General features: G+C 35.9%; 1 protein-coding gene and 1 long non-coding RNA gene across 2 annotated transcripts; both read left to right on the top strand.

The window, feature by feature from the left end:
* The first annotated feature begins 15,144 nt into the window (after positions 1-15,144).
* Positions 15,145-23,603, top strand: LOC111380526. The gene is made up of 6 exons (XM_023004115.1): positions 15,145-16,978; positions 17,208-17,318; positions 17,426-17,458; positions 22,853-23,030; positions 23,118-23,299; positions 23,432-23,603. The coding sequence occupies exons 1-6, from the start codon at positions 15,584-15,586 to the stop codon at positions 23,447-23,449; spliced, it is 1,917 nt and encodes a 638-aa protein (XP_022859883.1). The 5' UTR covers positions 15,145-15,583; the 3' UTR covers positions 23,450-23,603.
* Positions 23,598-25,269, top strand: LOC111380527. Its single transcript, XR_002700198.1, has 3 exons — positions 23,598-23,677; positions 23,786-23,831; positions 24,951-25,269. It is a non-coding gene; the product is annotated as an uncharacterized LOC111380527 (long non-coding RNA).
* Positions 25,270-25,893: the final 624 nt, after the last annotated feature.

Below are 25,893 nucleotides of genomic sequence, written 5' to 3'. Positions count from 1 at the left end.
ACTGCCAGAACTTCTTTCAATAAGATTAGCCTTGGTATCAAAGCCTGACCTTTCTTTACGTTCTGCCATTCTATTGTCCTTCTTAATTCTAATCCTAATAACTAGATCCTCTAAGGACATTTCTTTTCTCTAAGCTTCAAACTATTTTTATACTCTTTCCAAGAAGGTGGCAATTTTTCAATTATAGATAACACTTGAAAGCTCTCACAGATTTTATATCCTCCAACAATAATTTCGTGAATTATAATCTGCAATTCTTCAACTTGACTGACCACAGTTCTAACATCATTCATTTTAAAATCTAAAAACTTTCTCACAACAAATTTCTTGGTTCCAGCATCTTCTGTAGCGTATTTCTTTTCTAATGAATTTCACAACTCTTTTGCAAATTTACACGACAAGTAAACATCATATAGATCTAACGTTAAATAATTCAGAATATAATTCCTGCACATATAATCCTTATGTTCCCAATTAACTAAATCCTCAGTTTCCTTATCAGTAGGATTATCAGCAATTGTAAAAATGGGTTTGTTTGATTCAATAGCATCAACGACTTTAAGTGTTGTCAAATAAAATCGCAGTTTCATTTGCCATCTCTTAAAATTCTTTCCATCAAACAATTCAGGCTTTTCAGAATACTTAGGAACAGATATATCTACGGCAGACAATACAACTAATTATAAAGAAAATTTCACTTTAGATTGTTGGAAAAATAATTAGTTGCAGTAGTGTTCAGAAAAATATAATGAAGAAATAGAAAACTTATCATCCGATCGAGTTTTGTGACAGCACGATGTCCTAAAGTGAAATTGCGCGTCGATAATTGCTGCGACCTCTGTGGACAATCACTCATAGGATACAACGATCGTAAACCCTTGTGCAGCAATCACGAATGGTTTTTCTAGAACTCTCAATTGTACTCCAGAATAAATGTGAAAACCCGAGTATTCAGAATATGAAAAGGAGGATTGATGCAAGATTTTTTTATGTGTGTTTTTCCCCAAAACAAGATATGGATTTATATAGGTAAGATGGAAGTAACAGTCTCCACCATGATCAGAGAGTAATGCAGAATTATAATGACTGAGTAGTGGGTATTTTAATGACTGTTAGTGGGTTGTTACAAAAATAAATGGTCAGAAAATACCGGCTAATTTTATCCATTAAATAATAATAAAAATTATTTTAGTCAAGAAAATCCAAGAGCCCAAGGCCCCAATCAAGACATTTTAATATTTGCGTGGGGAGTGACTCGAACCCCTGACGTCCCACACAAATGCCACATTTCTCACCACTTTGGCACTTTATCTAATTTGATTATTTCTTTCATATTTTATATTTATACCATAAATATATAACAATTTTACTATCGCGAATTGTCAAAACTCTTGAAAAAAGCAACAACATTGTCAGTTTTTAAGAAAACCATCAAGTTGACTAAGTCAAGAAAGGGTTCCTAGAAAATAGAGTTTACGTAGGCGTTAATACCTTGACTGAAAATTGGGCAGTTTGAGTTCGTCTCTTGAAATATTTGAAAATCTGCTTTTTTAAAACTAAAACAATAGAAATCTAACTTATAACTCAGCAATGATCTCAATGATGGATAAGTAACCATTTGAATACATGAGTAATCGTTGAGTGACTTTTCGTTTGTTTGGTGAGAAATTAGTAATTTATATATAAGTTTAATGGACAATCATTTTGTTTCGCGCGGTTAGTCGCTAACAATTAAAAAAAGGGATTAGACGATTGTGTAAGGAACGGACCTCTTGAGACAAAGTCCCAAAAAGGGTATTTTATTGGCGATGATTTACAATGGGAAATAAACAGAATGCCTTCAGGTGAGCAAGCATACGAGTACTAAAAAAAGTGTTTAAATTTAAACTAATAAATTAAAATTACATATTCTCTGTTTGAGAGTGTTTGATTTGGAGTCCTTTATTCTATGTCTTCTGTTCCTTTTTATATTCCCTTGATGACTTTTTCGTGACAAACCGCTTTGAAACTGCTTGATTGTTTTATAATTACCCACTTTTTTTATGGTGGCTAACTTTTCATGGAATTGCCATCTCTAACTGCTGCCATTACTCTTTATCGTTCAACCGCCTTCAACTGGACTCCTTGAATCGTTGAATGTGATAAGATTACTCAATAACTGCTATTCGGACAACCATAATATTTTATGTTTGCTAAGATCCTGGGCGATTCGAAGGTTTGGGTGAGAACGGGGTCATCGCTCTGGGCGACCGTAAGGCACTCCATTCGCTCAGATTCTGGACGTCTTGCAAGTTTGGGCGATGATGTTACCGTGTTCGTGGGCTTTCACTATATTTATCAATGATCTTGTTTGGACCTTTATCCTGGACACCCCAATTGGGCTTCACTCTTTGGGCTATTTGATTTGGGTTGCACTTTTAGTGTGTCAACAATGACCCCCTAATATGGCAGAATTAATGCCAATTATTAATTTTTGCCATATTCACTTTGTATTCTCCAGCAACATTTGAAATTTCCAAGAATTTCAATTATTATTTCTTCTATAGCCTGAAAATGTGCAACGTTACAAACCCTTATAAACCCAAAAGACACGCCATTTCATCGCACCACTAAACCTCGTCTCTATATTTCGCACTTCCTTCTCACTATTTTACCGTTCATCTTCTTGCTTCTCTGCTATGTTTCTCAGGCAAATCTTAACAAAACTATAGTTTGTACCGAATGGCAACTTCACAAACTCAATTTGATGATTCTTTTAGTTTCGAAGATTTTCAGAAAATCCTTACTAGGCCGTATGTAAATCCAAACTTCCTTGCACCAGCCAGTGCTGACCTCAATGAATTCTATCTGGGTCCATCATTCAATAATGCCGAAGCCGTTGGACAAGTGGCAGTGGGCCAGCTGTTCCCTTGCACTCAAGACCCTCCGTTCTTGAACTCTCTACCATTGAGGTCGATTCGCGAAAAAGGTATTCGCACTTGGCCCAAAGCTGATGTTATTTTTCGTAGATGACATGTAGGTCTTGTGAATCATGGCCCTACCGAGGCGATTTTTGATCGTGCTAAGATTTCAGACTTATTAGAAATCGTTCTTCAACCCCCAATTTTCGACCCAGTGCTTTTTCCGATTGATTTGAGTTTTTGGTCTTCTGAATATAATACCTTCATTTTCCCTCTTGATCCCATGTCTATTACTTTAAGGGACGTTGGAGCCCTAATAAATCTTCCGCCTTTGGGCGATATCATCTTTCCTAGTATCTTAATTTCCAGTGTTGGCCCGAAATTTGACAAAAACTTACTGAGTCCTATTCAAGCATGCAAGGCTTTTATAATCATTCAAGCGCTAAACCTTCCCACATTGAGCGTGTGGCCTTTCTTCAAATTTGGCTTTGTAAATATATTCTTTGCGTGCCAAGTATGAAACCTTCTATGAGCTACTTACCCATAGCGCATGAATTGGCGCGTGGTAGGCCTTTGAACTTATGTTCCTTCTTTTTAGCTACCATTTATAGAGGCATGGCTTCCCTTCAATCTCAATTGAAGAATGGTGTATCTCTCACTGGCAGTGGCTCCCTTTGGTTCACTCAATTGTGGTTGAGAGCATACTTTCCACCACTTGGTGCTCCATCCATTTCCATTCGTTCTACTAGCTGCTATGGGCTAGCCATTGACCCATTGAAACCTATAAATATGTCCAGTAGGGACATTTTTTCATTCTTTTATACCTTAAATTCGATTCCTTCCTTCTTTCCTTTTCCTGTTCACTTAACTCTAGATTATGTGCAACCTCCATCCACCCTGGACAGTACGAGCGCCTCTCTACTTGTTTGGGTTCAGTTTTTTATTGGGAGGGAATTGTTCCACGATATTTTAACTGGAACCAATGCCAAGGCTGTGGTTGAAATATATGCTCCCCAATTTTTTGTTCGCCAACTTGGTTTTGGTCAAACTTAGCCTATTCCTCCTTGCTACTCCAAAAATTTGACAAATCGTTTTTACACTATTAATAAGGCAGAAGCACAAGCTGTAGATGCTCGCAACATTCTTTTGACGAGCAAATTTTCAATAGCCCCTTTCAATTCTAGCTGTGCCGTCCATCCTCTTTTTGAACAGCTCTGGCCATCAGTAAAACGCAGATTGTTTGCAACTGATGCTAATCGTGCCTTTCATTTACTGGATCAGCCAGACACTTCCTCTACTTCTCCTATTTTGGTCACCCCTGTGTCCGTTAGGAATCCTTCCTCTCCTGCTCGCTCTAAACGTCCTATCCGTCCATCTGCTTCTCCACCTGCCAAGGCTACTGCAGCTAAAGGTGCCTTAAGCCGCAAATGGTCAGCTTTGGCATCTCCCATTTTCCGGGATGATGATGATGATGATGATAACGCTTCTCTCATCCTTAGGAGAAAGGTAATTGAATTTGTTTATTCACAAATATACTTTTCTATGTACTAATGGTTTATCTGAATTTCTCAGAAAAGTTCAGCCTCTCCTTCGAAGGCTTTGGTTTTGGCAACTCCTGCTTCGCCATCTTCTGCTAAAGTTGCTTCATCCAAATCAGCTGATGAAGGGACTATGCTTAAAGAGAAACGCTTAGTCTCGAAATCTTCATCACAACCAGTAGAAGGGACACCTTCTTCCCAGGGCGCCGACCCCCCAAATGTCGAATCAGAAGGTAATACATATTTTGATGTTTTACCTTTGCTTGTGCTACTGGTTTCTGATTCGTTGCTTCTTGAATTATGCAGAGGCTCCCATGGGCATGCCCGTTGTGGCAGAGTCTTCTCGTCCAGATAAGGAGAAGTCCCCACAGGTGGTGGAGCCAACTTGTGATATGCCTGAACTTCCCAAAATTGCTGATGAGGTAACCTTTTGCCTCACTTTCATTTTCGCTTCGTTTATTGTAGTGAAAGCCCTCATTGTTGGCATTTTTTCTTTGCAGGGTGCTGATGACATTGTGCGTTCCATCCAAGACTTGTTCACTTCCTGGGGACAAGTCAAGACGTCTCGCCTTTCTTCAACCAGTCATCCTTCCGCTTCATCTTCTACTTTTTCGGAGGAAAATATGAAGTCTCTCAAGCAGTCGGTACTTGAGTATGTGTCTTTTATGGACATAGATATCGACCAGGCTAGTGCTACTAAACATAAGGAAAAGTTTGAGCTATTGAGTGCAAAATTGGCGCAAGCACTTACACTTTCGTCGCTCAATGTTTCTGCTGACTTTAAAGCGACATTGAAGGTTGTCCACTCTGACATCCTCTCCTTGCTAGCTAAGAATGTTGAACTGAATGCTAGGAGTACTCAATATCTTCGTGCTACGTCTGAAAGAGAGTCTTTGCTTCTAGAGATTAACAAAGCCGAGGATAAATTGAAAGAAATCTCTTTCGACGTTATGATCGAAGACTCTTTGATGGTAAGCTTGGTTGCAGAGGTGAAGGAGCTTCAAGCAAAGATGAACGACTGTAGGGCGAGAATGGCTGCTAAAAAGCGTAATGCTTCCCAAGAAATTGAATGAACCAAGTCTTTGGTTGAGCAGTATAAAAAGCTGGAGGTTGATGATGATTTTGTAACTGAATTAAATGTCGCTTCTTCTCAACAGAGCGAAAATTGGGGAAGACTTAGGGAAAGAATACGTTCGGCCTGGGGTGAATTGTAATTAAGATATCCAATGCCTTAACTTTCCTTTTGTAATTTCGCACTAATTGTCATTGCTAATTTTGAATATAACAGCAGCTATCGTCATTAATGAATGACTATTTTGTCTACTTGCATATTAATTGACGTTGTCCTTAATCGTCAACCCCCCAAGCATTTAATTGCTTTATACTAAGATCCATGTACATTCTTTCTTGGTATTCCTGTCTCTTTTCCCAAAACTTTGGGCCATTTGATTTCAGTTATTAGGCACGGATGTGGCCGTTCATATTCTATCTTTTCATCTTCACGCCTCTATAAATGCGCGTGTATTTCGCACTTATAATTTTCATTTCGATTCTTTTTTTCAAAAACTAATTTGCTGCCATCGTTTGGCATCTCAACAATTGATCCAAAATTTTCGTCTTCCATAGAAATGGATCATTTGATCCGCCCATTTTGCTATCTGTCTTGATGTCACATTTGGTATGGGAGATATAAGAAATATTCTTTGGTCAGGAAAGGTCTTCCCATCGTCTCCATGTTCTTTATTTATAAGGAGTTCAATGATGGAAGACGATTTTTGAGGATGCCTTTCAAGCCACTTTGCTTGCTGAGAATGCTTCTTAGTCTCCTTGCCCGTTATTACAGCAATGCGATTAGGTAGGTGATTTGAGGGTATTTTTCTTCCTTTTTGCTTGTTGAGAGTGCTTCTCGGCCTCTCTGCCTGCCCTTGCAACAGTGCGATCAGGACGACGATCAAGACCGGTTCACCTCTTACTTAGCGATCGATCGAGAAATTAGTTTGCTCTCAATTGTAGCTCATGGAGCATTTAGTATTTTGTATCTCACAATTTGTAATGAATATTTGACAACAAAGAAATTTATTTGAACGTATTTCGTTCTTACCTTATTTATCTACGATTGTTTAATGCAATTATATTAATTACGCTTTTATTTGTTCACTTTTCCATAAGGAAGGAACATACTTTTTTAAATATTTGTCATTAATGAACCTCACGTGCTTGGTGCCATCTAAATCTTCTAAATGATAGGCTCCATTAGGCAACACACTATTTACTTTATATGGTCCTTCCCAATTGGGTGACCACTTGCCATACTTTGGATCCTTACTATCCAAAAGGAGTATTGTTTTCCAAACTAATTTGCCCAAGCTAAATGACTTGGCTATAACTTTTTTATTATAAAACTTAGCCATCCTTTGTTTTTGAACTTGCAATCTATCTAGGACGTCCAACTTTAATTCGTCCAACTCTAATAAATTTTGAACTAGTGATTCGATATACTCACCATCACTTAACTTATGTTGCAAACATGCTCTGATTGATTGCACATTGATTTCCATGGCAAAATGGCCTCCTGTCCATAAGTAAGTTGGAAAGGAGTAACTTTGGTACTTGACCGAGGCGACGTCCTATAAGCCCATAAGGCCTTGTTTAGACATTCGTGCCAATTTCTGACATTTTCATCTATCATTTTCCTTATGATATTTTTTAGAATCTTATTAGAAGATTCTGTCTGTCCGTTGGATTGAGCGTAATATGGTGTGGAGTTCGCTAACTTAACTCCAAACTCGCTCAAGAATTTCTTCACTTGATCTCCATTCAAAGAAGTTTCGTGATCTACCATCAAAGTTTGTGGAATCCCAAATCTATAAATAATAGCATCGCGGATAAATTCTATGACACTCTTTTGGGTGATCTACTTTAAAGGTATCGCTTGTACCCACTTAGTGAAAAAATCATTTGCAACTATAACAAAGGTATGTTGCTTGGACGATGGGGGATAAATCTTCCCTATCAGGTCTATCGCCCAACCCTTGAACAGCCAGGATTTGATAATGGGTGCTATCTCTCTTGCTGGCGCCCTTTTTATTAGATCATGCTTTTAGCACGCTAGACAACTCTTCGCATATTGAACACATGATTCTCCCGTCTTGGGCCAAAAATAATAATTAACCATCTCATCTTTGGCCAGCTTGATGAGCTCCACATATCCCTTCAAGCACTTTAGCCATGATTGTTCTGGCTTCTTGCAAACTTACACATTTCAGTAATATACCATCAGAGCGTTTCTTAAACAACTCTTCATCTATCAATGTATAGTTTAGCAAACACAACTTCATTTTTCTACTACCTCCTTCATTAGGTTCTTTAAGGAACCTTTTAATCTCTGCCATTCAGTCTATTGCATCTCCATCTTGTATGCAATGAATTTCAATCCTTCTCACACTTCTTTGGACTACAAGCAATATTACTCTATATTCACAAGTAGATTTCCAATTTAAATCCTTTGAATACCCTGATGCCATCTGGGCCAACTCATTTGCTATGTCATTATATATCCTAACACATTGAAGCTCTACTTGGTCGAATTCTTCCAACAATTCTTGTGCGATTTCATATTGACTTATAATGGAATCACTTTGGCACTTAAAATCACCGATCAAATGGTACCAATTGAGAATCGCCTCTAACAATCACATTCTTTATCTCCATATCTATCATTAATTCTAAGCCCACGATTAAGGCTTCATATTCGGCTTGATTGTTGGTGTACATCTTATTCAAAGTGAATGCGAACTTGTAACAAATCTTTAAAGGATTTATCAATGCTACTCCTACTCTTGCACCTTTAGAAGTTTTTGACCCATCGAAACATAAAACCCAAGGTTTTAATTCGAATGAATTAATTTCTAATTCAATTTCTTCAGACATGTCAAGGCATGGATGGTCGGCCAGAAAGTTAGCCAAAGCCTGATTTTTGATTGCCTTTTGGGGTATGTATTGTATTTCGAATTCTGATAACGCTAAAGTCCAAAGGCCTACCCTTTGGTGTAAAATAGGGCGAGAGAACATATACTTAACCAAATTTACTCTAGAAATCAAATAAACGGTTACAGGCCGTAAATAAGCCCTTAATTTCGTACATGTGAAATACAATGCAAGACATAATTTTTCAATAGCAGAGTAATTACATTCACATTTTTTTAACCGTTTACTCAAGTAGTAAATCGCCCTTTCTTCACCAAATTAGTCTTCTTGCGCGACCATTCCAGCTATTGATTCTTGTTCAGCCGATATATACACCTTCATTGGTCGTCCTTGGATTGGTGACACTAACACTGGTGGACTTGATAAATATGTCTTTAGGCTTTCAAAAGCATTTTGATGCTCTTCTTTCCAGACAAACTCGTCCTGATTTTTCAACTTTAAAAGCAGCGAAAAAGCTTCAGTTCGCCCTGCACAGTTGAAAATAAAGCGTCTTAAAAAGTTTACTTGGCCTAAAAACCTTTGTAATTCTTTTTTATTGCTAGGTGGTTTGGCCTCTAAAATGGCCTTCACTTTATTTTTATCAAGTTCAATCCCCCTTTTGTGTTCTAAGAAACCAAGGAAGTTTCCTGCATTAACACCAAATGCACATTTCAAAAGATTCAATTTTAGTTTATATTGCTTCATTCGCTCAAATGAATATCTCAATTGTTCAAAATAGTCATTTTTTTTAATGGATTTGACCACTATATCATCTATATACACCTCAACAAACTTGCCTGTCATATCATGAAAAATTAAGGTCATTGCCCTTTGATAAGTCACTTCTGCATTTTTCAGGCCGAAAAGCATAACTATCCATTCAAAACATCCTAGAGATCTAGGGCATCTAAAGGCAGTTTTGTGTATATCTTCCTCAACTATATAAATTTGATTGTATTCTAAATGCCCATCCATGAAGGAATACATTACGTGTCCGACAGTCGAGTCTACTAAAAAATCTACCGTAGGCATTAGACATTCATCTTTGGGTGTCGCTATGTTTAGGTTCCTAGAGTCTATGCACACCCTTAATTTACCATTCTATTTTAGCACTGACACGATATTGAAAAACCACTAGACATATTTGGCTGTTCTGATAAAGCCTGCTTTTAATAATCGCTCTATTTCTTTCTTAATCTCAGGAAGTACATTAGGAGCAAAGCGTCTAGGAGATTGCTTATGAGGTTTAAAATTTAGCTTGGTTGGCAATCTATGTTCCACCAAATCTATATCTAAACCAGGCATATGTTCATATTTTCAAGCAAAACAATCTTTATATTCCTTTAATAAAGCGATTAATTTATCACTAACCTCTTGATCGAGCATCTGACTGACGAATGTTGGGCAATCTTCCCTTTCATTGCCAATATTCACTTTAATCAGAGGGTCTTGTACTTGAGCATGTCCAGGCTTGGTGATCCTCATTATTTATCGTCCATTTCCTTTATAGGCACTTCTTCTTCTAAACAATCCACCTTGTTGACTTCTTGGCCAATACTTTGTTCCAACTCGAACACTGCCAATTTGTCTCCCAATGCTTCCAATGTTGCTTCTTCTTTCGCCTTGTCTTTACATTCTTCATTGAAAGCCATTAATTTGACTTTGAAGGCCTGAACATCGGCCATTTGCCTTTGTTGCTTACAACTCATTTAAAACTCCTTGATTACTTTTTTGCCAATTATTGCCTCTTCTAGGGCCACTATGTTTGGCCTCATCTGACTGAACATTTCAGTGAGTGTATCTACTGAAAACGGCCTTTCGCTCTGTGCAACAATTTGAGTTTCTTCTTCATCTTGGACTACTCTGACAGGTCCATAATTCCCTTCGTACATGAACCTTTCCATTGAGTTTGCTTCTATGACAAAATGTCTATGATCCACCTGCACCACTTCTGCTTCACCCTTGTCATTCCAGAAAACCATGCATTGATGGAGCGATGAAGGTATGCAGCGGCTTCCGTGTATCCAATCCCTTCCTAATAACATATTGTAACTAGTAGGACCATCTATTACGAAAAAGACTGTGGTCCTAGTAGTTGTCCCTATAGTTATGTCCAATGACATAACTCCTTTAGCTGAAATTGCTCCTCCATTGAAACTTGTAAGGATGACTTCTGTTGGAATCATATCACTTTCCGTCTTTATAAATTTCCTCATCACCTTAGATGGAATGATGTTTATAGCTGCTCCATTATCGATAAGTACTTTCACCACAGGTATACCGTTAACTAAAGCCTTAACGTACAATGGCCTCAAGTGTTTAGTTAACTTCATGGTTGGTCTCTTAAAAATAACCTTTTCGGCAACATCTATTTCCATTTCCTGCTTGTTCTCTGTTGAATTATCCTTATGTGATAAGTCAACATGCAGTATGTCGCACTGAGCTTCCGCTTCCTGAATTTCCTTTTTATTGTTTTCTAATGCTTCTTCTTCGGTTACCCAACCTGTGGGAGGAGGCAATATTCTTGGACGTGACCCATACTTTTCAGAGTGAGGTACTCTCCTTTTTCTCTTGGGTGTCCCATACAACACATAATAATTGAAAGAACGCCCAGATAGTTCTCCCAACAAATCCACTTCACGAACACCTTCTTTATATAGTTACTTCAACAGGATATTGCGCGATACTCATCTCTTTCTTCTTTCTGCTTCCAGATTAATTTCTTCTTCGATGTCCATCATACCATCATCCTCTTCATCATTGTAGGCCCTTCTAGAAGTTTGGCCTTCTTCACATTCCAGTACACATGCTTCTTCTTCGTTATCCTCTATTTCTTCTTCTTCTTTCTCTTTGTTTTTGAACTCATTGGCTAGTAAATAGTTATTAGCCATGACAGGAGGTAACGTACTGAACTGAATAGTAAGGGGGCTGATCTGGATCTCCTTTATCCCTTCTGTCTCGCTCAAACTTTGATCTCCCAGAAGAACTCTCTGGCAATTCTTCCATCGATTCACCTGTACCAGTCTCTTCACTATCTTCGAGAACATTTTGATTGGATACCTTGAGTAGTTTAGGCACCTTAGGACGTGGCACTCCCTGTTGTTGCCTCATCATTCGTCCATAATTCCATTGAAAATGCTTTTATTGCGTTCTAGTCATCTCGTTAAAGGGTATCACCCTTCCTGCATTATACTGGAACGAATGCTATACATTTGGTTGGTGAGGTTGCAGCCTGAATGTTCTTCCATTATTTATTAACCTGAACTGCCTCTCAAAAGGCGGTCCCCTATAGAATGATGTACCTCACCCTCTAACAGGCTGAGCGTTTGGGAAAAAATTAGGGCGATGGTGATGCTGCCATATCCCTGGTTTCTCTGTATTTGCACTCACTCCTCCTTTACATTTTGCACACATGACGTTTTCATCCTTTTTAAGCTCCTTTCCTTTGATACGTTCAAAGACACTGGGGTGTGGCCCATGGTCCTCCTCTCTGTCGTCTATAACCAACTTGAATTTTGGCAACTTGTTTTTAAAACCAGTCGTCACCATGTTCACCCCAAGTGGCTGTGGAAAAGGGTTTTCATCCACTGCCATCTTCTTCTTATCCTCGAACGTAACTCGTCCCGATTCAATGGCGTCCTGTAACACATGGCGAAAAACTAAACAGTTGTTAGTCAAATGTGACCATACATTATGCCACTTACAATATTTTTTACCATTGATTTGTTCAGAGCTTGGCAACTTATGTTTATTGCTCAGCTTTATCTACTTATCCTTATATAGTTTATCAAATATAAGGTTAGCTTTGGTTACATCGAACGAGAACGTTCTAGCTTTTTCGTTTTCATCCTTTATAGGCTCATCCTTGCCCGATGATCTAGGCTTAGCCATTATATGACAAGTATACGCGTCTTCTTTGATTAATTCGGCCAAACCCATTTTGGTTTGATCGTAATACTCGTCATTAATGGTATGAACATTAAAATTTAGGTCTCTATAATAAGTCCCTTTACTAGAGTTTTTCATTTGCTCTTCTTCTCTTATTAATTGTTCATACTTAATCACGTTTGCCCTCAATTGGAAAAGATCAGGAAATTCCCCGTCTTGAAATTTCTTTTTCAAATCAAATCTTAAACAACTTTAAGCGATTTTGACAAACTCATTTTCAGGCAAAGGTACAAAACATTTACTTCTTGCTGTCTTGAACTTTTGAAGGAAACCTTCTGCCCATTCGTTTAGCATTTGACGTAAATTCGCCAAATCGACCAAAGTAACTTCAGACTCAGTCTTATAAAACTGAGCATCGAACAATTGCTCCAATTGTTGCCATGTTTGAACAGAATTCGCTGGCAAATTGATGAACCAGGATAAAGCTACTCTTGTTAATGAACTAGGGAACAACCTCATCTTATGGTAGTCGGTTACTTCACCGCTTTGCAGTGTGAATTGCCCTATGTGTTCTAGGGTAGACATGTCTCCTAAACCGGTAAATAATGAGAATTCTGGCACTTTATACCCTCTAGGCCATGGATATGCTTGGTCTACCCAATCAGGATATGACTTTGTGTAAGTCGACCTAATGACAGGACGTACCTCAAAAGCCATTTGATCTTGTACTATTTCCATAATTTGATTTCTCAACATGACGTTGGGGTCATATAGAATTCGTACAGGTTGGTTGATCGGTTGATTTGCCTGAGGCCTGATGTTTGGTCCTTGGTTGGCAACAAAGTTGCCATGATTTGGGCCATTGTTACCATTAGCCTAAATATTTATTCCATTATTAACACGTGGGGTATTCTGTCCATTATTTATGACATTTGTCTCTTACATTTAGGTTACCCCCAAGTTAGATGTACCATTTCCACTATTCTGATTTGACATTACATCATCCTCCTGGTTTGAAATAGACGAACCAAAAGGTGGTTCTATCCCTTGATTTGGACTTAGGATTGGGGAATTATGTCCTACAATTGTCCTAACTTGAAAGTGACTTGCAATAGGTACAACTGGCTGACAAATTTGGCCTATTAACTTATTCATTATTTCACTTATGTATTCAGTTGTTTGGTCATGTTGTCATAATGTGCATTCCCATTTTAGGTAAATCTTTCCATATTATGAACATTTTGTAGATTTACCCGTTCAACGACATTTTGTGTGATGGACTTAGGATTGGGGAATTATGTCCTACAATTGTCCTAACTTGAAAGTGACTTGCAATAGGTACAACTGGCTGACAAATTTGGCCTATTAACTTATTCATTATTTCACTTAATGTATTCAGTTGTTTGGTCATGTTGTCATAATGTGCATTCCCATTTTAGGTAAATCTTTCCATATTATGAACATTTTGTAGATTTACCCGTTCAACGACATTTTGTGTGAGTTCTCCTAGCAATGCACACATGGTTCGAGGACTCAACTCTGTCATTGGTTCGTAATGACTGTGATTGCTCTGACTCTGTCCCTCTGTTCGTGGAGAGCTTCGCTGCTCCTCATATCGCTCGATCACAGACTGGATTCCTCCCCGACTTGCTGCTTCCTTATCAGATTTGTGAGGCATATTGTTTTACTTTTTGTATCCTCAACACCAAACACCAAGGTCCCGCTGGGTGTGCCAAATTGTTTCGCGCGGGTAGTCGCTAACAATTAAAAAAAGGGATCAGACGATTGTGTAAAAAACGGACCTCTTGAGACAAAGTCCCAAAAAAGGGTATTTTATTGGCAATGATTTACAATTGAAAATAAACAGAATGCCTCCAAGAGGCGTAAGCACACGAGTACTAAAAGAAGTGTTTAAATTTAAGCTAAGAAATTAAAATTAAATATTATCTGTTTGAGAGTGTTTGATTCGGGGTCCTTTATTCTATATTCCCTTGATGACTTCCTCGTAACAAACCGTTTGATTGTTTTATAACTACCCACTTTCTTTATAGTGGTTAACTTGTCGTGAAACTGCCGTCTCTAACTGCTGCCATTACTCTTTGTCGTTCAACCGCCTTCAACTGGGCTCCTTGAATCGTGATGTGATAAAATTACTCAATAACTGCTATTCTGGAGAACCATAATATTTTATGTTTGCTAAAATCTTGGGTGATTCGAAGGTTTGGACGAGAACGGGGTCATTGCTCTGGGCGACCGTAAAGCACTCCATTCGCTCAGATTCTGGACGTCTTGCAAGTTTGGGTGATGGTGTTACTGTGTTCGTGGGCTTCCACTGTATTTATCAATAATCCTGTTTGGACCTTTATCCTAAACTCCCCAATTGGGCTTCACTTTTTGGGCTATTTGATTTGGACTGCACTTTTAATATGTCAACACATTTAATTAACTTGACAGTTTAATATGATCAATATGCCATGTCTAATTTCCATTGGATACATGATAGTTTTTATCAGTTGGGAGTAATGAATTTTACTCCAACGACGAGTGGATAATCATTAGAATAGATGAGTAAGTAATAGATAACATTTTTTTTTTTATTCAGTGATCAAGTAATATAAGATAGTAATAAGTAAGTTTAATGATCATACATTTAGTTTATGCTTGGTCCTAATTTTCAAAAAACTTATTTTTTTCCAAGTTTATTTTTAATTATATATTTTATGAAATTCACAATTTTTATCAATTTAACAATCATATATTTCATAAATTTTTTTTAGAATCTACTAAAAATTGGATTTTTACCCAATTGAAAACAAGGTTTAATTAACTCAATTAATTATTGGAGACGTCTTTTCATTTTTGCTGGAAAATAGCTGCAACCATGCACAAATGATGCTAGGAACTGGTTTTTTATCCAGCTCTGCTTGTACCGATCCGGATTACAGTTATAGCCCGATATTACATTCGGCGTCTTATCCGATGTTAAATCCTTGTAGACATCGTTGTCTCAAATACTCCCATACCTATTCTTCATTAAATTCCCCTTGTTCTTACCACCAGCCGTTCACTTCTCGATGGAATTTGGAATCTTTGCTCGGCCGATTCTTAATTCTCTTTTTTCTATTTTTACGGCCCCCTGCATTTCATTTTCACTTTTATATTTTCCACCAAAACACTAGGTGGCATTGGGTTGACAACAGAGCATTTTCCGAGGCTTAAAAGCAGTTATGCTTTGAAAATATTGAATATACCCTACAGGTGTTCGACGAAATTCCTGGCGTTTGGTGAAAGATGGAGGGTTCATTAAGGTACAGCAGGAGAAGTAGTGGATATGAGCCTTCGGATACCGAGACTGATTTTCCAAACAGTCCCAGGCGTGAGTGGGATACAAATGTAGAATTCCAAAATATGGGCAATGATCAAGGTAGGAGCACTAGCCCTCTGAGAACTCTTAAACTTGAGGCTCCTCCTCGAAGAAGGCATAGCAAGTCCCCATATAAATCACATGGAGAAGATGGTAATGCTCGTTTGGTCTTACATAATTCTGATTTACGCAGAAATATTAGTCCACTTCCACGTAGAACTCATTCTGTCGGTGGAAATGTTAGTCCATTTTCAAAATTTGAACGCAGGAAGAATCCTGATGATAGGGGAAATGTTAGTCCATTTACAAAATATGAAGGCAGAACCAATCCTGATGATAGAGGAAATCTTAGTCCATTTTCAAAATCGGAACACAGGATCAATCCTGATAATAGAGGAAATGTTGGCCCATTTTTTATATCTGAACGCAGGAGACATGTTTCTTCATACAAACGTGGCGAAGAGGATGGTGATTTGCACGATGATGAGACTGTCGCCCCTAATGGAAAACAAAGTCTTAAACTCGTTAATCATGATGTGAGGATGATTGAGAAATCCAATCATAGTAGGAGAGCAGTTTCTGCTCCTAGATCAAATTTGAGAGAGAAGGACCTAAGGATCAAGTATGAACACGATGAACAAAGAAAAGGGGATAGGACTTCCTCCCCCTTGCCTCAGAAGGAGATAGATGCTTCTCATAAATATGGTCCTTCAATTGGTGAAATTAATGAAATTGTTGCAAATGCCAAAATTTCAAAATGGTTGGATAGCCGTGCTCCTGCTTCCAACTTTGAGAGCACAGATTCCATCTCTCCTGGAGACATTTTCTTTTCGCGGGAATATACTGCCATTCCTAGTGTTGGCTTTCCGAGAAATGGTGGTGTTGATCGAAGAGGATTTCACCCAAAGCCTCAAGTTCTTGTTGATAGAAATGCCGGTTCTCATCTAGGCAACAAGTTGAATTTCAATCTCAACAACAATTCTCTCTTGGCATCACAAATGACTGCAAACTCTAGCGCTGCTGTAAGTAGACAGACCAGTCATATTAGCGACTCTATTGGCAGGACGAGTGTAAGTACAAAAAAATTCATTGCAAACAGGCGAAAGAGCCAAACAGAAGCATGGTTTTCTTGTCTCAAGAAAGGATCTTGCCGGACCAGCAATAAATCTCCAGAAAAAGACAGGCCTTTTGATGAGACTTCATTTATTGAGAAGGCAATTGTGATTGAGAACCTGAGACCATTTTGGGCTGATAAACATCAGCCTGCTTCATTGAATGGATTCACTTGCCACAAGAAAGAAGCTCTGCTTCTTCAGCAACTTGTAAGTGCCCTTTAAGTTCAGAATTAGATTCTGGCCTTCTATCTATAACAGAGTGAGTAATTATCGTGTAATTGCAGAGAAAATAATAATTTTTTGGTTAACTTGTATGTTGAATTCTAGAATTCACATTTGGTAATATTGTGGAGCACCAGAATCATTGCTTTTTTACGCTTCCTTTATTTTTCAGTGTTGTAAATTTTTTATATTTTCTTTTTCTTTTTGTTCTTAGGTGTGCAACGAAATCTTTTCACACATCTTACTGAAGGGGCCTCCAGGTGCGGGTAAAAAGGCACTTACTATGGCTTTTCTTCATGAAATATATGGAGACCCTGTTTGGAATGTATGTTTTTATTTATTTAATTATTATTCCCATATGTATAAAATATAGTCTTTTTGAATGTAATTATGGATGAAGCTTTACATCAATTTCTTTCTTTCAATTTGCAGATATCTCATGACTTAAGATACTTCCATATCCTGGTATGTCTGACGTTTGACATTATGTTCTCGTACTTCTATGCCCATGAACCATCTAAAAGAAATATATATCGAAATTCTTTGATAGACATGATCGATTTTATTCTATAGTTTTCTCTTTCATAATCCTGACTTGATAAAAAAATTCCAAATTGCTGCCAACAATCTAAAGATTTGCATCTATGGCTAGCACCTTTGAGCTGAATTCACTTTTTATCATGATTGAATTTTGAAACTAGATAGATCTACTTATGCAGGTCACTTCTTCAGATCGAAAACTCTTGGGACCATATTCTACAACTCGCATAATTTTGTCTTTTACTATATTTTTTTCATATCCTTTTTTCTATCTGCAACCTTGAAGCTTCATATTGATTTCCATGATTTGTTATCTCGTCATGTAATTCGCCAGTGATTGACAATGTTGAAAGACATTTTCAGTCATATTAAAGTTGTGGAGGGATTACTTTATAATCATATTCTTGAAGTTAGCCATGTTTGGACAGGAATAATATGGTTTAACATTGGGGAAACCACGAATCCATTGAGAGAAATAGATAGATCCATGGCAAATATCTATAGAAGTATATTTTAACAGTGTGTTAGGTATAAGTGTGGGAATCTTAGTAGATATTATTTAATTTACTTTCCAAATTAGATACTTATTTCCAGAAATGTAATTAGGATTTTTTTTTTAATAGATTTTCTAGTATTTTATTAATTGTTTACTTCTCAAATTGGATACTTATTTTAAGAAATATAATTAGATTTTTATTTAATAGATTTTTTTAGTGTTTTCCTACTAAAATTAGACTACTTTAAACCTTACATAAAGGAGCCTTCGCTCTGTAATAATTATGCTTTTATGTTGAATAAACTCATATTTTCTCCCTCTAAATTCTCTCCCTCTTCTTATCTTTCTCATGTCTCTTTTTCTTTCTTTCTCAATCTCGTTCTTGATCAATTGTGTTCTGCTTCAATAAGATATTTCATGCCTTCGGTTAGAATTGCTAAAAGGTTCTGGAAACTTTTGCCTAAAGTGACACAGATCCTCTTTGTATGAGAAGCTACACTTGATATTGTGATGACTAGGGGTGACTGGCTCATTTGGACACCCCTAGTGATGACAATTTGAGACTTTGGACATTATTAAAGGAAAATTTATTCTGCTTGAATTGATAGTTCTAAGAGAAATTATTAATATCAAGGAGGCTCATTCATNTTTGGACATTATTAAAGGAAAATTTATTCTGCTTGAATTGATAGTTCTAAGAGAAATTATTAATATCAAGGAGGCTCATTCATAGTTTTCACTCATACTAATGGAAACATCTACTTTAAGTTAAGGAATGAAGCATAATGTTAGTCAATAAATTGCCAGTTCTGGTAGTATAGTATCCTACCAAGATAGAGACATGGCACGTGCTAGCACTAATATTAACATTGCACAAGGAGAGTTGTATTGTTGGTACAATTGTATGGAAATATGAACCAAAAATAGAAAGAGAGAGATCAAGTATATTTAAGAATCTCAATCCTGGAAATAGAGTATCCCACTTTTATGTTCTGATGCTCGGACTCTTCGAAATGGTTGGAGTACTTGTGTCAGACAAGATACGACATGGATATAGGTATGAGATATGTGTTGGATCTTCCAAATTTCAACTGGATACTTAATTGTTTTCGCTTCTTTTTTCTTCTTTTTTTTCTTTTCCTTTTCTTTCCAACTGCTCTCTATAAACCTAGCACCGTCTCCGAGAGGGTGGAGAAAGGCAGGTTTTCCCTTCTTCTTCTTCTCATTCTTTCTTTTTTCTTTTCATTTTCTTCTTTTTTCCTTCTTTCTCTCTCTGTATTGGTGATTTAGGGTTTTGATTTTATAAAATGAAAATAGGTTCCATATAATGCTACTTAGTATTCCTGTAAGTTCAAATTACAATCAAGTCCCTCACTTTCTATTTTATATAACATTTAGTAATTAACTTCCCATAATTGAAAATTAAACCCCAAAATTCTATTTTATTCGTCTTAACCCCTCGTGCAATACTCATTTCCTTTTTTGTGAACAATTAATTTTGGTCTATTCAAAATGACATCTTAGGTTGATAAAAAAATTAAAGATCCAAAGATATGTACCCGTAGATGAGTCCGAGCATCATAGTTCTTATGTACTACCCAGGGCTAGAATTATGAAGAATGAACTTTGGAGCTTTAGGATTTCACGCTTGTAATGTACTACCCAGGGCTAGAATTATGAAGAATGAACTTTGGAGCTTTAGGATTTCACGCTTGTAATGTACTACCCAGGGCTAGAATTATGAAGAATGAACTTTGGAGTTTTAGGATTTCACGCTTGTACAAATCGCTTTCAATCCTTAAAATCTTGATATATGTATTGGCAATATAAACATACATTATTGTAGAATAAACTAATTTTGTATGAATTATCAGTCACTGTTGTCTTCCAAATAATTATACAGATACTTGTAACACAAGAATTTCATTTATTAGCCAGCACGACTAAACTACTAAACATAATAATTACATTTTCACCACATATCGACTTATAAAAGAGTTATAAATGAAAAAAGCTACATAGTAGGTCCGCTAGAGGATAAGGAATGTGTTCATCTTTTCCTCCTTTTTTTCACTTTCTTCTCTTAGAATTGTACTTTGTAATTCATCCGTATTGTTTATTTTTATTTTTTTTTCCTTTCTAGGCCTTTATTTGATACATGAGAGCAGATTCATAAGAAAGGCTAATCTTTCAGGTTTATGCTGTTTTTCTAAAGAGAAAAATGAATATTTATGTTGTTTAGAAGTTAGCCATGTTTGGACAGGAATAATATGGTTTAACATTGGGGAAACCACGAATCCATTGAGAGAAATAGATAGATCCATGGCAAATATCTATAGAAGTATATTTTAACAGTGTGTTAGGTATAAGTGTGGGAATCTTAGTAGATATTATTTAATTTACTTTCCAAATTAGATACTTATTTCCAGAAATGTAATTAGGATTTTTTTTTTAATAGATTTTCTAGTATTTTATTAATTGTTTACTTCTCAAATTGGATACTTATTTTAAGAAATATAATTAGATTTTTATTTAATAGATTTTTTCAGTGTTTTTCTACTAAAATGATTTTTTTAGTGTTTTCCTACTAAAATTAGACTACTTTAAACCTTACATAAAGGAGCCTTCGCTCTGTAATAATTATGCTTTTATGTTGAATAAACTCATATTTTCTCCCTCTAAATTCTCTCCCTCTTCTTATCTTTCTCATGTCTCTTTTTCTTTCTTTCTCAATCTCGTTCTTGATCAATTGTGTTCTGCTTCAATAAGATATTTCATGCCTTCGGTTAGAATTGCTAAAAGGTTCTGGAAACTTTTGCCTAAAGTGACACAGATCCTCTTTGTATGAGAAGCTACACTTGATATTGTGATGACTAGGGGTGACTGGCTCATTTGGACACCCCTAGTGATGACAATTTGAGACTTTGGACATTATTAAAGGAAAATTTATTCTGCTTGAATTGATAGTTCTAAGAGAAATTATTAATATCAAGGAGGCTCATTCATGGTTTTCACTCATACTAATGGAAACATCTACTTTAAGTTAAGGAATGAAGCATAATGTTAGTCAATAAATTGCCAGTTCTGGTAGTATAGTATCCTACCAAGATAGAGATATGGCACGTGCTAGCACTAATATTAACATTGCACAAGGAGAGTTGTATTGTTGGTACAATTGTATGGAAATATGAACCAAAAATAGAAAGAGAGAGATCAAGTATATTTAAGAATCTCAATCCTGGAAATAGAGTATCCCACTTTTATGTTCTGATGCTCGGACTCTTCGAAATGGTTGGAGTACTTGTGTCAGACAAGATACGACATGGATATAGGTATGAGATATGTGTTGGATCTTCCAAATTTCAACTGGATACTTAATTGTTTTCGCTTCTTTTTTCTTCTTTTTTTTTCTTTTCCTTTTCTTTCCAACTGCTCTCTATAAACCTAGCACCGTCTCCGAGAGGGTGGAGAAAGGCAGGTTTTCCCTTCTTCTTCTTCTCATTCTTTCTTTTTTCTTTTCATTTTCTTCTTTTTTCCTTCTTTCCCTCTCTGTATTGGTGATTTAGGGTTTTGATTTTATAAAATGAAAATAGGTTCCATATAATACTACTTAGTATTCCTGTAAGTTCAAATTACAATCAAGTCCCTCACTTTCTATTTTATATAACATTTAGTAATTAACTTCCCATAATTGAAAATTAAACCCCAAAATTCTATTTTATTCGTCTTAACCCCTCGTGCAATACTCATTTCCTTTTTTGTGAACAATTAATTTTGGTCTATTCAAAATGACATCTTAGGTTGATAAAAAAATTAAAGATCCAAAGATATGTACCCGTAGATGAGTCCGAGCATCATAGTTCTTATGTACTACCCAGGGCTAGAATTATGAAGAATGAACTTTGGAGCTTTAGGATTTCACGCTTGTAATGTACTACCCAGGGCTAGAATTATGAAGAATGAACTTTGGAGCTTTAGGATTTCACGCTTGTAATGTACTACCCAGGGCTAGAATTATGAAGAATGAACTTTGGAGTTTTAGGATTTCACGCTTGTACAAATCGCTTTCAATCCTTAAAATCTTGATATATGTATTGGCAATATAAACATACATTATTGTAGAATAAACTAATTTTGTATGAATTATCAGTCACTGTTGTCTTCCAAATAATTATACAGATACTTGTAACACAAGAATTTCATTTATTAGCCAGCACGACTAAACTACTAAACATAATAATTACATTTTCACCACATATCGACTTATAAAAGAGTTATAAATGAAAAAAGCTACATAGTAGGTCCGCTAGAGGATAAGGAATGTGTTCATCTTTTCCTCCTTTTTTTCACTTTCTTCTCTTAGAATTGTACTTTGTAATTCATCCGTATTGTTTATTTTTATTTTTTTTTCCTTTCTAGGCCTTTATTTGATACATGAGAGCAGATTCATAAGAAAGGCTAATCTTTCAGGTTTATGCTGTTTTTCTAAAGAGAAAAATGAATATTTATGTTGTTTAATTGATTTGTAATATCTAACTACTACATAAAAAGAAACTAACAACAAAACAAATAAAGTTAAAGTATTTGACACATTTAGTCTAGCATTATTTTGCATATTTGTATAGATAGGATCTATGTTGGTGAATAGGAAATATTATTTAGGTAGGCACATTTGATAAAAAGATTTTCAATCTATCCAAATCTTAATATTTTAACTTTTCATAGGAAATCTGTGAATCTCTTTTCAACCTTCCAATGAATTCTATTTCTGTACAAACTTTTTAGGTCCTGTTGCGAATCATTGTTTTGTTCTATTTTGATAGGAATCAAGGCCCACGCAAGTAATAGTTCCTGTAAGCTCAAGTGCTCACCATGCGGAGCTCAATGTTCACTTGGAGCCTAAATCTGCGTATGCACTAACTGCTTTAGTCAAGCAAATAAGCAGTGAATATGCAGTTCCCCCTGAAATTAGCACAGTTGGGATGAAGACAGATTATAAAGGTCCACTTGCACTATCACATAACTCTTATGAGACTTCCTATACACATTTTGTAAAGCTGACATTATATTAAATTCTTAACATTACAGTATTGGTTCTCTACGATGTTGACAAAGCAGCAGAGAACATACAGCACCTAGTAAAATGGATCATGGACTGTTATTCTGATTCTTGTAAACTTATCCTTTGCTGTGAAGATGATGTAGACATCCTTGAATCGGTAAAAATCCGCTGCAAAGTTATCAAGGTTGAAGCCCCTGTGACTCATGAAGTAAGTGTGCCAAGTAATCCTTCTTGTCCTTTCACATTTCAAAAGGAAAAGAAATAAAAAAAAAAAAAAGCCATGATGGTTCGTGTTTTTCTATTTAGCTTATCTTTATTTCGAATTTGTGATGTTTTGCAGGTAGGTTTTAGATCTTAACCCATGTACTTTTAAGCTTATCGATTCACAAATTCATGTAGGTGAATGAATTCTCACACATAACAACTGCAAACGCATATTCCCGAGCAAATGGATTATCTTTCTTTTTCTTTTTGGTCAATCCTTATGTGGTTTACATAAAGTCACCATTCGAAGCTTGTCGAACAATTCCTTCGGGGAGTGGAGGCCAATTCGAAAAGGGAACTTTATTATTGGTGTGCTTACTATGTAAGTTTTGTCCTACACTTCAACATATAGTAGAGGAGAAAGAACTAGAAATTTTTTTTGAGAGATGGAGAGAGGGAGGGGGTTGACTCGTTCGAATGTCATCTGCAGGATAAGAAACTCCCTACTGGAACAAGCGCCTTGCTAAAATTAGAAGGTACTTACAAGAACCACTCTGAGAAGCTATATTAATTACATTCAAGCCTCTTGCATGCGTTTGTGCTAACGACCAATGGCACATGCTTTTCATCGTGTGGATCATATTTCAATGGGAACTTAATGAATTGATAATCCTAAATGTCTTGCTTTTACATTTATATTGGAATCTAGCCTGACATAAAACATATAAAGAATTTGTTTGTGTTTTTTGTTAAATTTTTTTCATGGCTTGATAAATAATTTGATAAGTAATCTTTTTCCGTGTTTCATAATGGAGTTAACTAATGGAATTAATTATCAGTTTACAGCATTTATAGTCTTATCTTTTAAGTATTTGCAGAATTTATCAAAAATATTGAAGTTTAAGTTGGTTTAGAAACAGTGAGGCAGACTTCTGAAAGTTCGTACAAGTTATTGTAATAACACAATGAATACTACAAAACGTGCAATCTAAAATGCAGTTATTAAGAAATGAAGTCTTCACATATTAATAAAATTTATAATTCAATAATAATAATGACAAAAACAATAAAAAAAGTAGACTCGACTAACTCTGCATCTACACGCATTATGTGTCACTCACTTAAATTATTTTTTTGTTGGTCTAATTTGGAAATAAGTAAATACTCATTTGAAAATAACTCCTGCCTTGCTAATAACATTTTTCTACTTATAAGAAGTAAACAATCGAATTTTGTTTCGAAACAAAAGTTCACTCACAAGTAAGTTTGACTTGCTTTTAACTTAGCTAAACAGTGGGAATTCTTGAGAAACCTTCCTGTTGTAACTGCTGTGTTCAGGGTGACTCAAATATAAAGATATCAGCTGCTGTAATTAGGAGATGATGACATTCTGTTACACAGAATAGAGTACCAAGTTTTGGTTGGTGCTGTTATGAATCTAGCTGAACTAATAGGCTTGATTTTGTTGCCCTTTCATTGCTTTTTAACTGAAACAGAGAGAAAGCAATCTTGTGAAACTAATTTACCAGAAAAGACCAAATATTAGGGAACGACATATAGTTATACTGATAATATATTTTAAATTCTTTTTGTCCTATAATCTTATCCCGTGCAGATCTAGTTCTCTGGCTTACTGATGTTATCTAATGGTGTAGAATTCGTGGCCAAGTTTATGAGCGTATACAGAAAAAACTCCAGGAATCGTTGATCCACATGGCTGGAGGAACGTTGATGGATCATTTGTTTATCTTTATGACAGTTTTATGCCTGTCCATTGTTGAATGATTAAGAATCGAAGGATTTAGGACAGAATGCATAATATATTGTTTATTGAGAGCTGTGGTCATTTGATTTCTCATAAGTGGACGGGATCGTGACAAGTAATAAAGTAGTGGATAGAGCGTTGAACCTAGAAGGATTATGTATATGATTGAATTAAAATTAATTGCAACTTTAATTGAATAGCAAACTAGTTGTTGCAATTTTTCTAACTAATCCCTAAATTATTAATTAAACTAGTGAAAGCAAGTAAGGCCATGTTTGAGCCACATTTTTTCAAAAAATACATTCTTAAGTAGTGATTTGACATCATTTCAACAACACATTTTTCAATAAAATAATATTACACGCAAATCCAAAACTTTTTTTTTATTTCTTAGCCAAGTATTTCCCATTAATACACTATTTAAAAATGCATTCTAAGAAAAATAATGTTGCTCAAGCAAGGGCTAAATGTGTTTTTCAAATATGTGAGATGCATTGTTAAGATGTGGAATCCCTCTTGCTATTCCTTTTTTAGTGTAATAATTAAAATGACAATTTGAAATAATTCATGTTAATCAATATTCCTAATTTAATTAACCTTTCTATTTCTCGATGAGAGATGGAGATATGATAAATGTATTAACAATTGCTAGTACATCTATTGAAACCATATAAAGCATAGAAATATATCTCTACCATCTATCGAACCTTAAATGCTTATTAGATTGTGTTTAAATCCTATTGTCTATCTCGATAACAATAAAATTCACTAACAATTCAATTGGTGATCAAGCAATTGAAAAGAACGATAAAAGCGATAATAGATATCCACAA

This window comes from Olea europaea, unplaced genomic scaffold (genome assembly GCF_002742605.1).
Source record: "Olea europaea var. sylvestris unplaced genomic scaffold, O_europaea_v1 scaffold2159, whole genome shotgun sequence".
In the NCBI taxonomy this organism is placed as follows: Eukaryota; Viridiplantae; Streptophyta; class Magnoliopsida; order Lamiales; family Oleaceae; genus Olea; species Olea europaea.
The sequence above is the reverse complement of the archived record's forward strand: the minus strand, read 5'-3'. Positions and strand labels throughout refer to the sequence as shown.

Bases quoted from the DNA above. Each gene is read 5' to 3' on its own strand.
- LOC111380526 (XM_023004115.1), top strand. From the start codon at position 15,584: ATGGAGGGTTCATTAAGGTACAGCAGGAGAAGTAGTGGATATGAGCCT. The intron at 16,979-17,207 runs GTAAGTGCCCTT...TTTTGTTCTTAG, and splicing joins CTCTGCTTCTTCAGCAACTT to GTGTGCAACGAAATCTTTTC. The intron at 17,319-17,425 runs GTATGTTTTTAT...TTCAATTTGCAG, and splicing joins ATGGAGACCCTGTTTGGAAT to ATATCTCATGACTTAAGATA.